The sequence below is a fragment of the Mandrillus leucophaeus genome, unplaced genomic scaffold, assembly GCF_000951045.1.
Source record: "Mandrillus leucophaeus isolate KB7577 unplaced genomic scaffold, Mleu.le_1.0 Scaffold452, whole genome shotgun sequence".
NCBI classification, from domain to species: Eukaryota; Metazoa; Chordata; class Mammalia; order Primates; family Cercopithecidae; genus Mandrillus; species Mandrillus leucophaeus.
Genome location: NW_012104832.1, coordinates 585418 through 601701, shown reverse-complemented (window position 1 = coordinate 601701; position 16284 = coordinate 585418). Strand labels below are relative to the sequence as shown.

Genomic DNA, 16284 nt, shown 5'->3' with positions numbered 1-16284 from the left:
AAAAAAAAAAAAAAAAAAACAAACATGCAAAAAGAACATTAATATCATTGCATATTCTAGCTGATACTTATTACCTACCATACATCTTTCAACAAGTATTTATTAAGTACCTACTATGTGATGGGCATGTGTATTTTTATAACACATATAAACTATTTAAGAAACCCTCACATAATCCTAGATTAACATCTAAACATGAAAAAGTTCTCAAACTTTCTTCTTATTAATAAACACAGTCTTATTCAGAACTTGAGATTCAAACAGATCACAGAACCGCTCTGGCTGGCTAAAGCTTACGTAAGATAAGGCCCAGACCCCAGTCTGTCACGTCAGTCTATGGAGGCTGCCATAATAAAATACCACACACTGGCTCACTTAAACCAGTGGTCCCCAAACTTTTTGGCACCAGGGATTGGTTTCATGGAAGACAATTTTTCCACAGACAGGGTGGGGAAAATGGGTTTTGGGATGAAACTGTTCCATCTCAGATCATCAGGCATTAGATTTTCAAACCTAGATCCCTCACATGTGCAGTTCACAATAGGGTTCACGCTCCTGTGAGAATCTAATGCTGCCGCTGATCTGACAGGAGGCGGAGTTCAGGCGATAATACTTGCTCATCCACCACTCACCTCCTGCTGTGAGGCCCAGTTCCTAACAGGCCACAAAGCAGTACCAGTCCATGGCCTGACCCCTGACTTAAACAACAGGAATTTATTTTGCACACTTTCAGAGGCTGGGAAGTCCAAAATTAAGGTGCCCACAGATTGTTTCTGGTGTGGGCTCTCCTTCTGGCTTGCAGACTGCCACCTTCTCACTGTGTCCTCACATAGCAGAGAAATTGCTAGTGTCTCTTCTTCTTTTATAAGAAACCAATTCTATCAGATCAGGGCTCCACTTTTATGACTTCCTTTAACTTATATCACATCCCTAAAGGTCCTATCTCTAATACAGTCTGAGTTAGGCTTCAACATATGAATATGGGGGACATAATTCAGTCCATAGCATCATTTCCTGAACTTTCTCTATGATACAGATCCAAGGATATCTGGATGAAAAGACTAAAACCATTTAATTAGACGATTTAATTTTACAGAAAATTGGCAGGCAGGGAGGTTAAATGACTTAGTTAAGTCACATTAACAGTCAGTCACAGAATTTAAGATTAGAACCCAAGTCCCTCATCTCCTCCATTCTACCCAACTTTCTCTCATCACACCATGAACAGTAGTGAAGTCATCAAGTACTCGTGTGACATGAACATTCAAGGAGCTGCATGAGACATCATTAATCATGAAACCTCCCACATGAACTCCAAACTCACATAACCAATGCCTACTCAATACTACAGGTGGGTGTCTAATACACATCATAAACTTAACATGTCCAAAATCAAACTCCTAATTTTCTTCTCCAATACCTCCTTTAGCTCCCAATCTTTCCAGATGCTTCAGCCAAAATACTATGGAGTCACCCTTGACTCCTCACATCTTTTATTCAATGCATCAGCGTATCTTGTGTTAGCTCTCCTTTCAAAACATATCCAAACTTCTATAATTAAATGTTAAAAAAAATTCAAAATCTGGCTAACCACTTTTCACCACCTCTAATATCAACATCATGATCCAAACTGCCAATATCTTTCCATTTGAATTATTACAAGAACATTTAACTCCATGCTTCTATCTTTGGCCCCTAGAACCTACTCTCAAAAACCAATTTGAGATCACGTTACTTCCATACCAGAACAGTTCTCCAATAGTTTCCCAACTTAGACTTACTAAAATCCAAAGGTCTTATAATTTCCTTATGATTAGGATTACAATTACCTCTCTGATGTCAACTCTAAACCACACTCCCACTCTCTCATTCCACTCCAGCCACACTGTCCTCCTTTCTGTTCCCTGTGCATATCTGCCCTCCTCACCGTCCTTAAAAAGGCCACCTTTATTAACAAGGCTTTCCCTGACCATCATAATTAAAATGGCATATTCCCTCAGCCCATTCCCTTTCCTTGATTTTTCTCTCTCACTTACCATCATCTGACATACTATGTACTTGTTTAATGTTCATCTATCCCTAGCTCCATGAGGAAAGAGATTTGTTGTGTTACTGTATCCTCAGCACCTAGAAGAGGATTTGGCAAATATTAAATGCTCAATAAATATCTGATGACTGAATGAGTGAATGCATGAATGAATAAAGTCATAAAACTGGGCTTCAAAAGCTCATCTTGTCTAGCATCATAATTAGAAAGCCATAAATAAAAAAACAAGTTTTTTCCCTTTCTGACAGAATAGTACAGTGAGTTGAAGTCAAAATATCAGGGATTAATGTAGTTATAGGGCCAAACGCAACAAGGAAAGAGAATGACATATACATAGCCCTTAAGTCACTCAGAGACTTATGATTGTAGTTTTCAGCCACATAATCCTTTCCAGCTGAAAATGCCCAAATATTTAGTAAAGCAAGTGTGTGTGTCTGATAGCACTGCCTTCACATGAAAACAAACAAAATTAACTATAAGCTTATTTATATTTATGTATAGAAATGCATAGTCAGCCGGCCACGGTGGCTCACACCCGTAATCCCAGAACTTTGGGAGGCCGAAGCAGGCAGATCACCTGAGGTCAGGAGTTCAAGACCAGCCTGGCCAACATGGTGAAACCTGTCTCTACGAAAAATACAAAAATTAGCCAGGCTTGGTGGCGGGCACCTGTAATCCCAGCTATTCAGGAGGTTGAAGCACAAGAATTTCTTGAATCCAGGAAGTGGAGGTTGCAGTGAGTTGAGATCATGCCACTGCACTCCAGCCTGCGTGACAGCGCAAGACTCCATCAAAAAAAAAAAAAAAGGAGGGAAGGCAGGCAGGCAGGAAGGCAGGCAGGCAGGCAAGGAGGCAGGCAGGCAGGTATAGTAATAATTAGCAGGCCAGGCACAGTGGCTCACACCTATAATCCCAGCATTTTGGGAGGCTGAGGCAGGACTGCTTGAGGCCAGGAGTTCAAGACCAGCCAGAGGAACACGGTGAGATCCCTTCTCTATAAAAAAAAACAAACAAAAATAGCTGGGTGTGTAGGCATGCACCCGTAGTCTCAACTACTCAGTAGGCTGAGGCAGGAGAATTGCTTGAGAATTTGAGGCTGCAGTGAGCTATGATCATGCCACTGTACTCTGGCTGGGGCAATAGAGTGAGATAGTACCTCCTAATCAAAAAAAAAAAAAAAAAAGTAAAAAATAAAACATATAGGAAAGCTTTAAACAAAACTTTGTCAGAGAAAATGGGATTACTGAAGGGAGGTAGTCACTTTTACTCTATACATTTGTGTTATCTATTCCTTAGGCAACAATAGTTTGTTCAATTTTATTTAGACAATATAAAAATTAACAAAGTAAAGCTCTTCAACCTCCTTCCTCAGAGATGACCACTAATAACAGTTTGTTGTGCACCATTACAGATCTTCTGCTTGCATAATCAAATGGACACATGCAAATAACTTTTAAAAAATTAGTTAAATGACAAGATTTCTGCTTCCAAAAAAATGGAGTAGACATACTTTTCCCTATTCCTCCTGCCAAGAACAACTAAAAACTCTTATATTACATATAAAATAAACCTAAGAAGACCCCAAAAAGTAGAGGAAAAAATACACAGACTGGCTAGAGACCTCAGGATCAAGTACACAACATGGTAATGAATTCTCTGGGTTTTCATTTTACCTCTTATAACCCACACTTGGAGGGTGGAAATGAAGAAGTCAATAACCCAGAAACACCACAGGCACAAACAAAAATCCCCAACAAAAGCCTGCTCTTTCTAACCAAAGGACCAGGAAAGGGACAGTCTTGCAACATAGAAAAGTTTTAGACAATAATTACTCTACTCCAACCAAACACTACAGAAAAAAACTGTGACCCCACCCATGTCTGCAAAGAACCTGATTTTCCAACTCCCTCAACCCCTCCAACAGGTTCATGTCAGAGAAGGCCATATAGAGAACAGGACTTTCATCCTAGCCAGGTGATGATAAACCACCACCACCACACCCATGCACCCTGCAGTCTCAGTGGAGACCATGTGGGGAGAGTAAAAGGTACTCCCATTCCTTCTAGCCAGAGAGGCTTCAGTAAAGGCCTAGTGAGGAGCCAGAACTCCCACCCCAGCTTAGCAATTAAGAGGAACATCCCTTCAAGTGTCATTGGAGGCTAACTGGGGAATCTGTACTTGTACCCCCTGTATTTCATGCCATATGGGGACTCACACTTGCACCCTCATACTGCATGAAGAAGGCAGCACACTCTCCCACTGAGAAACAGCCAAAATAAAAAGGTCAGATAGGATCACTAGTCACACAACATAATACTAAAAACATTCAAGTTTCAATAAAAAATCACTCATCACATCTACAACCAGGAAAACCTCAAAATGAATGAAAAAGACAATCAATAGAAGCCAATACCTAGATAACAAAGATATCAGAATTACATGATGAAGGCTGGGCATAGTGGCTCACACCTGTAATCCCAGCACTTCGGGATGCTGATCACCTGAGGTCAGGAGTTTAAGACTGGCCTGGACAAAATGGAGAAACCCCGTCTCTACTAAAAATAAAAAAATTAGCCGGGCATGGTGGTAAGCGCCTGTAATTCCAGCTACTTGGGAGGGTGAGGCATGAGAACTGCTTGAACCCAGGAGGTGGAGGTTACAGTGAGCCAAGATCATGCCACTGTACTCCAGTCTGAGTGACAGAGTGAGACCTTGTCTCAAAAAAAAAAAAAAAAAAAGAATTATATGACAAAGCAGCCATCATAAAAATGCTTCAAAGAAGTCAGGCCCAGTAGCATGCATCTATAGTTCCAGCTACTTAGGAAGCCAAGACAGGAGGATCACCTGAGCCCAGGTGTTGGAGGCCAGCCTGGACAACATAGTGAGACCCCATCTCTTAAAAAAATAATGGTTCAAATAAGCAACAACGAGTATACCTAAAACAAATTTTTTAAAAAAGAGAAAAAAAAGGTCTCCCTAAAGAAACAGAAGACACAAAGAAGAACCAAATAATAATTTTATATTTTTATTTTTTGAGATGGAATCTCGCTCTACCACCCAGGATGGAGTGCAGCGGCGTGATTTCGGCTCATTGCAACCTCTGCCTCCCGGGTTCAAGCGATTCTCCTGCCTCAGCCTCCCAAGTAGCTGGAATTACAGGCACATGCCACCACGGCTGGCTTATTTTTGTATTTTTAATAGAGATAGGGTTTCACACATTGGCCAGGCTGGTCTTGAACTCCTGACCTCAAGTGATCTGCCTGCCTCAGCCTCCCAAAAAGCTGGGATTACAGGCATGAGCCACTGCGCCTGGCCCCAATTAATTTTAGACTGCAAATAGAACCACCAAAATAAATAAGTTAAACAAGCTTACACAATGCATTCTTGCTTTTTACACTCAATACATAATGAAAATCCAAGTCTCTCTGTAGACAAATATACAGTACTTTTTAGTAGCTATAGTATTCTACCGTAGGAATTAACTATCATTTATTTAACTAATCCTCAATTAATGGGCATTTATATTATTTATAATTTTTCACTATTATATATCATGCATATGGGCATAATTATCTAGGTCATTTTTAATTATGTCACTAAAAGTGAGAGCGCTATTATGAAAGGGTACGCACAGATTCTTTTGGCTTTTTTTGAAACAGGGTCTCATACTGTTGCCCAGGCTAGAGTGCAGTGGCACAATTATAGCTCACTATAGCCTCAAACTCCTAGGTTCAAGCAATCCTCCTGCCTCAGTCTCTTGAGTAGCTGGGACTACAGGCACACGCCACCACACCTGGCTAATTTCTTTTTATTAGATGGGGTCTATGTTGCCCAGGCTGGTCTCAAGCTGCTAGACTCAAGTGATCCCCCCACCTCAGCCTCCCAAAGCACTAGGATTACAAGCATTAGCCACCATTCTCAGCAAGGGCATGTACGTTTTAAAGTTTAACACACACTGCCAAATAACCCTCCAAAAGAGTTGCACCAATCTATATTCCCACTAATAGTGTATGAGTATACCTACTTTTTCACATTCTTGTCAACAACAGGTATTGTGTAAACGTTTTCCCTTGTTTTCTAGTTTGACAGATATGAAAACAGTACTTCATTGTTATTTGTACATATATTTCTATTTTTTTAGACAGGGTTTGCTCTATCACCCAGGCTGAAGTGTAGTGGTGCGATCTCAGCTCACGGCAGCCTTGACTTCCTGGGTTCAAGTAAGCCTCCCACCTCAGCCTCCAAAGCAGCTGGAACTACAGGCGCTTACCACAACATCCAGCTAATTTTTTTTTTATTGTATTTTGCTTGTAGAGATGGGGTATCATCTGCCTGCCTTGGGCTCCCAAAGTGCTGGGATTACAGGCATAAGCCAACATGCCCAGCCTTTTTACATACATTTATTATTGATATGTTAAATATATTTTCATGTGTTTAGAAGTCAAAACATAGCCGTGCACAGTAGCTCATGCCTGTAATCCCAGCACTTTAGGAGGCCTAGGCGGGCAGATCACTTCAGGTCAGGAGTTCGAGAACAGCCTGGCCAACATGGCAAAAGCCCATCTCTGCTTAAAATACAAAAATTAGCCAGGCATGGTGGTGTATGCCTGTAGTCCCAGCTGCTTGGGAGGCTGAGGCAGAAGAATCGCTTGAACCCAAGAGGAGGAGGTTGCAATGAGCCAAGATTGCACCACTGCACTCCAGCCCGGGAGACAGAGCAACACTCCATCTCAAAAAAAAAAATAGTCTTTCTTTTAAAAATTACCAACTAAGATCTTCTGTGAATTCTCACTGTTTATCATACTAATATAACAGTCTTTGGTATTTTAGAAATATTACCAGCCAGGTGTAGTGGCTCATGCCTATACCACATAATCCCAGCACTTTGTGACCTGTGGTTGGAGGATCACTTGAGCTCAGGAGTTCGAGACTAGTCTGACTGGGGAACACAGCGAGACCTCATCTCTAGTAAAAATTTTAAAACTTAGCCAGGCGTACTGGTGTGCGCCTGTAGTCCCAGCTACTCAGCAGTCTGAGGTAGAAGGATCACTTGAGCCTGGGAGATGGAGGTGGTAGTGAGTTATGATTGTGCCACTGCACTCCAGCCTCAAAGGAAGACTCTGTCTCAAAAAAAGAAAAGAAAAGAAAAAAAGGCTAAAATTCTGTCTTCCTTTTTGAAAAAAAATTAAAGTGAAAAAGAGAAGAAATATTACCCATTTATGCAAACATATTTTCTCCCATTTTGTTTTCACTTTGCTTATGCTGTTTTTTTGGTAGCAGTAAAATTTTTAGTTGGTTTAACTTCCATTTTAAAATTTAACTAAATCTTTGCCCCATTGAAGTTGAAATACTAAAGACATAAACCTAAAGGCTCAGTCCAAATTAGTTTCAAAGCCAAACAATCATAAAATCACCCCTCCACTACTGACAATTATTTAGAATTAGTCATGATTCTAATTAAAGAAAAGAATGCAGGTACCCACTAGTTCCCTATACATTCAATTAACAATAGTCTACTCTCCAAACCACATATAGATGGAGTATCTGTTATATGAAATCTTTGGGACCAGAAGTGTTTCGGATTTTCTTTGTTTTGGTTTTTCAGATTTTGGAAAGATACAAAGTGGTTTAGCATGCCAAAATTAAAAATCCAAAATCTAAAATGTTCCAATGGACACTCCCCCTTTGAGAGTCATGCTGGTGTGCAAAAATTTCAGATTTTAGAGCATTTCAGGTTTTCACATTAGGAACAGTCGGTAGGTACACAGTTCCCCCAGGTGGTATGATTGGACTTTTGACTTGATTTTTTAAATAATATTCCATTTCCCCATTGGGATCCCACTTCTACTCTAAGCCCCAACTACCCAGTTGGTTATTTGACAGCCCTTTTTTCTTCTGGAGAATGGACCCTTTCCCATGGCTTCACTGTTATCTGGAAACCTAACTCAAAATAACCAAAACTCTGAAAACTACTAGTCTGCTACCTGATGGCTCATTATCATCACCACTTGAGATTTCTATTACCACGCTCCACCCCCTTTTTGGATATTGATCTAAACTTACTAAGTTACCTTGGGCATTATAATTTTTACTGCTAGTCAAATTACGTGAGCAGAAGCTCACAAAGGATACTAAATAAAGCAAATGTAATGTTTTATTCCTTTATTTTACTGAGAATCTGTTCTTCCTACTTATCTTCTCCCACCAGCCATTTACAGCTTTTGACATACTTCATGGTATAATACTGCTGGTTTATGACAAGTATCATTAACAATGTCATACATATAATAATAACCACTAGAATTCTAACTTCTGTGAATGTCACATACATAAAGCCATAATGAAAGAAAACAGTTTAAAAAGATACCTTTTAATAACATGAAGGAAAAAAAATCAAAATAACATATCTATACAAATATATCCTATCATTATTCCAGTATTTTGCAGAATAAAGAATTTGTCTATATAATTCCCTTCAGTAGTCCACAAAATGTTTAGCACTCCCTTCCCACTACCATTGTATTAATTAAAGACATCTGATGTCAATGACCAAACTACAGTATTAATGCTTAGAGCTAGGTTACATTACTTAACTTTTTCATTTTCTTTAACATCTTCAAGTCATAGGTAACTTTTTAATCTAATCTTGTTCCTACTCCAGGACATTCCCATGAAAAAAAAAAAAAAAACTATATGCTGACCACAGCATGTATTTAGCAAAGACCATACCCTTAGCTGAAGAAATACAGCACAATTTCGCCTTCAATTCCTTAAACTACAAACTATATTGTATGGGAGCCAATTTTATGAAGTATCAAAGTATTACCATTCTGGACCAGGAAAAAGTATCTAGAAAGGACATTACTAGGTTTTCAAGTAAAGGCAATTTGCTCCCCACCAGGAGACACCTTTAGTTGTCACACTAGAGGAAGGAGAAAGACCACAAGCTGCTGGTATCTAGTAGCTAGCGGTGCTGCTAAACATCCTATAATGTACACAATAGCCCCCGACAACAAAGAATTATCTGGCTCATAATGTCCACAGTGATGAGGTTGGGAAACCTGGGACAAATGATGAAATGTGAATATGAACTGCATTGTATCCATGTTATATTTCCTGAATTTAATAATTTTTCCGTGGCTTCACAGAACAATAGCCTTGTTCTTAGGAAATACACATCAAAGTATTTAGGAATTTGGATTTAGGAATAAAGGAACATGTCTCAACTCACAAATGACTCAGAAAAAAATAATATGTACACATGTAGTGGGAAAGAATGAATGATAAAGTAATGGGGCAATATGCTAATAATTGATTAATCTGAGTAGAGTATATACAGAAATTTTTAAATTATTCTTGCAGTTTAAAATTATACCAAAATTAAAGCTAAACAAGTATTATCATGCCCATAAATTTATTTTACCTGGGAAACTTTGCACAATTTCCCAATATATTTGTGCAATATAGCAAATCAGCTTTCTTTTACTCCTTTCTCAAAATAAATTACCCTATATCGAATGGATACTTGCAAATTGAACCCAAATAACTCATGTAAGCTGAAAGTATAATTTCTAAAATGTGAATGGCACAAAGTTAGAAATGCTTAGATGTCTACCAAGGACATGACATTCTATTGTATATCACAGTAAATTCATGGCCAATATCTCTGCATTGTATATTTCAGGCTTTCAATACACACTGAAAACTGAAACCACTTAAGATCTGAACATGATCAATGCAAAAAGATATACAAGAAATAATACAAAAGTATTTTTAAGACTCAGATTTTCATAAGTTTAACATTAGTTATGAATTCTTGAATTTTATCATTCCTATTTCTGGGCAATTGTTACTTTAAACAGCATGCAACAAATTACAATAACGGCTTCATAAATAACAAGTTTACTTTTGGAAAACAATTCTTTAAAATTTTAAATCCAGGAAAAAAAAATTTAGGGAACTTACAGACGTTTGGGACATACTTGACTGTTGTGTGACACTTCCTGTGGGAGATGTAGAAGGTCTTCCACTGGACAAACTTGCCTAAAATAGTAAGACTTTTATAATACATCGGTAAAAACCTAAAGTGAAGAACTTTCTGGTACCATGATAACACCAAACCACAACAATAAATGTCTAAAGGCCTATGCATGAAACAATTTTACAGTCAACATGGCTTAAGCCTTGGTTAAACAGATTTTTTAAATACGAAAAAGCTGAATGGTGAAAACGGGATCCAAAGACTAGTCTTATTTTTATTAACTACTTTATTGTCAGTTTCACTTTACGGGTCTCTGTCATCTTTAAAGTGGAATCACTACTCCAGAGTTATGAAAAAGAAATTAGAGCTACAGCAAGTGCCAGTGGGTTTCAGTTTCCTAACTTGTATCACGAACATGTTACTTAAAATTACACTACTAAGAAGCAGCAACAGCTGAGAATCTGTTGGTAACAGAAATAAACCTTTTTCAGGTTCAGTCAACTGAGATCCTCCTCCGGTGAGGGGATTTAAGATTAAATCTTAACAGCTTTTAAATAGTACAATAGTAACAAAAATATTTTTAAAAAACAAGCATTTAATAATGAAATCCTGTTATCAGTGGGAATAATATGATTGGATTTTAGAAAGATGGATATACATATCTTTGTATAGATAATTTCTGGAGAAGTATGTATTAAATTGTTACAGTGGCCACCTTTGAAGAATGGGAAACAGTGGTAGGCAGGGTAAAAGAACAGTTTTACTTTATCTCTTATAAACAATTTAAAATCGTTTCATTTATTTATTTTGATTTTTTAATGAGTATAATTACCTACATAATTTTTTAAATCTTATTTTTAGTAAAAATACAATTTATGTAAGCCTAAGTACTCACTGTTGTACCTAGAACTATATACATATAACAAAGCCACTAGTTGCAGTTCTCCAGTCTGGATAAAAAGTACCGAGACAAAAGCTAGAAACAGAGTAACATAAAAAACATAGCCCCTTTTTCTCAATTAACTTCTATTTGGCAACCTATTAATATATTTCCTTCAGGAAAAATAACCACAGGACATCTGAGAACTCTGAAATAATACCCAATGTATTTATTTTCAGTAACTACTTACAGAAAACAGAAACTTTGGTCTCATAAACTCTTAATTTGTTTTAGTCTTACCTGAACGGCAGCAAGGCTCTGAAGCTGGGAGCTGCTTAAATGCTGCTGCTGAAGAGCTGCAGTATGCAGCATTAAGTGCTGCTGTTGGGCTGCATACATTTGCTGAAGGTACTGAGCAGCTGAGCTGGGAGGCCGATGCAACGCCTGTTGAATTACCTGTGATAAGTCAATTGAACCAATGTCAAACCATAATCTCAACCTTTATCTTAATCAGAAAATGAAAATATAAAAAAGTAGCAGTTTAAAATTTCACTGTTTTAATACATAATATCATCAAGTTTATTAACATATCTCTTTCCTAGTTACATATCACTAGAAATCACTAACTTGTACACATCAAAACTACCCAGTGGGCTGGAAGCAGTGGTGCAAGCCTTTGGGAGGCCGAGGTGGGCGGATCACAAGGTCAGGAGTTCGAGACCATCCTGGCTAACATGGTGAAACCCCTCTCTACCAAAAACACGAAAAATTAGCCAGGCGTAGTGACACATGCCTGTAGTCTCAGCTACTCGGGAGGCTGAGGCAGGAGAATTGCTTGAACCTGGGAGGCAAAGGCTGCAGTGAGTGGAGATCATGCCACTGCACTCCAGCCTGGGCGACACAGCGAGACTCCGTCTCAAAAAACAACAACAACAACAAAACCCAGTGGACAATTCACAAAAGACAGGCCAACTAAGCATTTCAAAAGATTTTCGATCTCACCAGTAGTCAAAAACTTACAAATTAAAACATGATACTATTTTCCAACTTTCAGATGGATAAAGATTTAAAAGACTATTACTACTACCTGAGGAAGCCAATACTCCCATACTGCTAGTAATAATTTAAGTTGGTATAACATTTTTGGATAAAACTTGGTAGAATTCAGGGCTTGGGTGTGGAGAGAAATACCTTTACCATGCAGTCATTACAAATAGTAATGTAGATCAGTGCTGTCCTATACAGTAGTCACTAGTCACATGTGCCTGCTGAGCACTTAAAATGTGGCCAGTGCAACTAAAGAAATGAATTAATTTTAAATTGAATTTTAATTAATTTTAATTTTAATGTAAACGTAACTTGTGGTAACCACTGACCACTATAGTGCACATTGCTGATACTGATCTATATTTACTAACAAAAAAAAATCAGTGGGTTACAAAATAGTATATAGAGTAAGATACCATTTTTATATTAAAATATTTGAAAGAATCAGGCCAGGCACAGTGGCTCACACCTGTAATCCAGCACTCTGGGAGGCCGAGGCGGGTGGATCATGAGGTCAGGAGATCAAGACCATCCTGGCTAACACGGTGAAACCCTGTCTCTACTAAAATTACAAAAAATTAGCAGGATGTGGCGGTGGGCACCTGTAGTCCCAGCTACTCGGGAGGCTGAGGCAGGAGAATGGCGTGAATCCGGGAGACAGAGCTTGCAGTGAGCCAAGATAGCTCCACTGCACTCCAGCCTGGGCGAAAAAGTGAGACTCCGTCTCAAAAATATATATATATTTGAAAGAACCCACAGGAAAACTTTCAAAGACCACTGATGAGTAGCTAGAGGTGATTTTTAGCTTCTAGTTCATACTTTTCTATAAATGTCTGAAAATCTTACAATGAGTAGGTATTATTAATAATCATATAAGATTACAAAGCAGCTGGCCACATTGGTTCATGCCTGTAATCTCACCACTTGGGGAGGCCAAGGCACGCTGATCACCTGAGGTCAAGAGTTCAAGACTCGACTGGCCAACACAGCGAAACCCTGTCTCTACTAAAAATACAAAAATTGGCCAGGCATGGTGGCGTGTGCTGTAATCCCAGATACTGGGGAGGCTCAGGTGGGAGAACTGCTTGAACCAAGGAGGTGGAGGGTGCAGTGACCAGAAATCATGCCACTGCACTCCAGCCTAGATGACAGAGCAAGACCCCATCTCAAAAAAAATGAAATAAAATAAAATTTAAAAATTATAAAGCTATTTCTTCTTTAGAAAATTACTGAATAATTTTTTAAAATTTTAAATGTCAAATACCTTGTTTTGCTTCAACATTGAATAAAACTATTCTTACTTTAAAAATTCCTTAAAAAGTGTTAATTATTGTGAATATTTATTAGTAAAATGTAAAATCTGAGCCTGAAACTTCATAAATAAATATAGAAGTACTCTAGTAAAATCAGAGAAAACTCCTACACTTGTCCAAAAGGTTAAGTCAGAATAAGTCAATCCTATACAACCAAATCCAAAAGTCACACTGTGCTCACTGTGACTCAAACAGCACAGAACCCTAATCGCAGCATCAAACCAGAGTCTTCAAAGAGCTAAGGGAATAATAGTGCCATAATCCTATAGCTTGAGGGTCTCTCAGGACATCTTGAACCATAATACCATGAACCCTTTTATCTAAATTTCAAGAAAGCATATTTCTGTGTTATTGTTTATTTTCATGTGTTAATATCTCATCTCTCCAACTATAGACTGCTATGCCTGATACAAATTTCTGTCACAAAATCAATGGGAGCTTTTGACCCCTACCTGCAGGCAACTATAAGCCAGCATTAAGTGATTCAGTATTACAACAACATACCTTTTTTAGTCAGATCAATCTCTATTTGTTCTTCTAATTCCATAACAAAATTCTAAAATCACTGGACAATATCCAGAAAAAACTTCTAAAATCAAACTGAAATAACAAACAATCTATTTGATACATACTTTTGTCAGAGTATACTCATTTTTTCTGTTGTCAGCACAGTCTTTCCCTACTATTCAATGCTCAACTTATAGCAATGAGTAAATAAAAGTTATAGATACAGCACATTGTTCTTATTTATTATAAATTCTTATTCACCCAAGGAGGGTGAAGAGAATTCCCAGGACTGAAAACAAAAGCTGGAAAATTAAAGAATTACGTAAGTAGTTCAATAAATATTGACTGATTGCATTTTGGGAGAAGCAATTCTATGGTCTCATAAGAACCAGAGTTAGTGCTATTTATGAGATATATCTACATCTACGTATCTTTTTATTAATTTTTTATTAATCTATGCAGCTTAATTGAAAACTAGAGGACAAAATAGTATATTAAGCTATCATATTATCAGTCAGGCGTGGCAGCTCATCCCAGCACTTTGGGAGGCCAAGGCAGGAGGATAGCTTAAAGAAAGAAGGTCAAGACCAGCCTGGGCAACACGGTGAGATCCTGTCTCTACAAAATAAAAATGTTAGCCAAGTATAGTGGCATGTGCCTGTAGTCTCGACTACTCAGGAGGCTGAAGCAGGAGGATCACTTGAGCCCAGGGGGTTGTGAGCTGTGATCATGCCACCAGACTCCAGCGTGGGCAACAGAGAGAGAGGAAAAAAAAAAAGGGCCAGGCGCGGTGGCTCACGCCTATAATCCCAGAACTTGGGGAGACTGAGGCAGGCGGATTATCAGGTCAGGAGATAGAGACCATCCTGGATAACATGGTGAAACCCCGTCTCTACTAAAAATATAAAAAATTAGCTGGGCACGGTGGCACGTGCCTGTAGTCCCAGCTACCCGGGAGGCTGAGGCAGGAGAATCACTTGGACTGGGGAGGTGGAGGTTGCTGTGAGCCAAGATCATGCCACTGCACTCCAGCCTGGGCTACAGGGCGAGACTCAGCCTCAAAAAAAAAAAAAAAAACAAACAAAAAAAAAACACTTACATCCTTTTCCCTACATCCGTTACCTCAGCGAAAGGTAAAAAGCATTAAAACCCCACTCTGCATGCAAGTTTTAATTTCTGGTGAACCGGCTGGTTCCACTCCACAGTTACTTCGGAAAATTAAATCCTAAACCATAAAATAGTTAAATAGACATTATACTGGGGTATCCACCATGGAAACATGGAGCAGAGGAAGGACTATATTGCAAGCAGTTGTTTTCAGGGTAGATGCAATTACCCTGATTCTACCGAAAGAAAGCAGGTATAATAGAAAAAATAAGAATTCAGAGTGATTAAGGGCACAAAGGCTGAAGTCTGAGAACTAGCTAGGTGAGTTTGGGAAAGTTATTTAGCCAATTTAAAACATTTATTTTCCCATCAGTAAAATGGAGATAATAATAATAGCTCCTTCATAGAGGGATGGTAACTATTAATGGAGGTAATTCATGTAACATTTATCAAATGTTTGGCACGCAGTAATTATTCAATAAGTATTAGCTATTACTATCTACTGGAAACCTATAATGTGCCTTACACAGTTCTAGATACTTCATTTAATCTCAAAGATACTTCATTTAATCCTCAGAGTAACTAATGAAATAGGTAGTCTCACCCTCATTTTAGTTTTCTGAGGCTTAAGGGGATTATGTCTCATGCCCAAGGCTATATAACTCCTAAAGATAATGAAAACGGAATTCAAACAAAGCATAATAGAGTTGAAGGTCCATGCCTTTTTTTTATATAATACCATATTGCCCCAACCTCCTCCATTATCATAAATGTTAACTAAGTAAACTTTACTTTCTCAACTAAGTGACTTCCTAGTTCAATATTCCCTTCCCCCTCTGCTCCTAAGGGATTTAGAATGGATCCTCCTGCTTACGGGTCTTAGGCCACCTGGGTTTAAAATGAACTTCATAACATATCTACACACCTTAACAGATCTCCTTGAGTCTATATTTTGAGTTCCAATATAAAATAGATAAACCTACAGCCATTCTGCATGTTGGGGCTCTAGGTTGAGTGTCTTCACATTGCAGCAGCACCCTAGAGACTTTCCCCTTATAATTTTCTTTACACATAATCTTATAAACTACACGCTGACAAATGTAAGCCCTCTCAATACTATATATACATATATATATATATATATATAAAAATTTTTTTTTTTGAGACGGTGTCTCGCTCTGTCGCTCACGCTGGAGTGCAGTGGCGCAATCTTGGCTCACCGTAAGCTCCGCCTCCCGGGTTCATGCCATTCTCCCGCCTAAGCCTCCCACGTAGCTGGGACTACAGGTGCCCGCCACCACGGCCGGCTAATTTTTTGTATTTTTAGTAGAGACGGGGTTTCACCGTGTTAGCCAGGATGGTCTCGATCTCCTGACCTCGTGATCCGCCTGCCTCAGCCTCC

The 16284-nt window shown here is 38.6% G+C and overlaps 1 protein-coding gene across 3 annotated transcripts in view; it reads right to left on the bottom strand.

Moving 5' to 3' along the window:
- PHC3 (polyhomeotic homolog 3 (Drosophila)) overlaps positions 1–16284 on the bottom strand; it is an 86203-nt gene that overhangs the window by 65827 nt on the left and 4092 nt on the right. For all 3 annotated transcript variants that reach the window (XM_011994331.1, XM_011994329.1, XM_011994330.1), the window contains exons 3-4: positions 11209–11364; positions 10013–10090 (exon numbers count right to left, since the gene is read on the bottom strand). In XM_011994331.1, coding sequence (XP_011849721.1) covers positions 10013–10090; positions 11209–11364 — 234 coding nt within the window. The remainder of the gene's footprint in view (positions 1–10012; positions 10091–11208; positions 11365–16284) is intronic.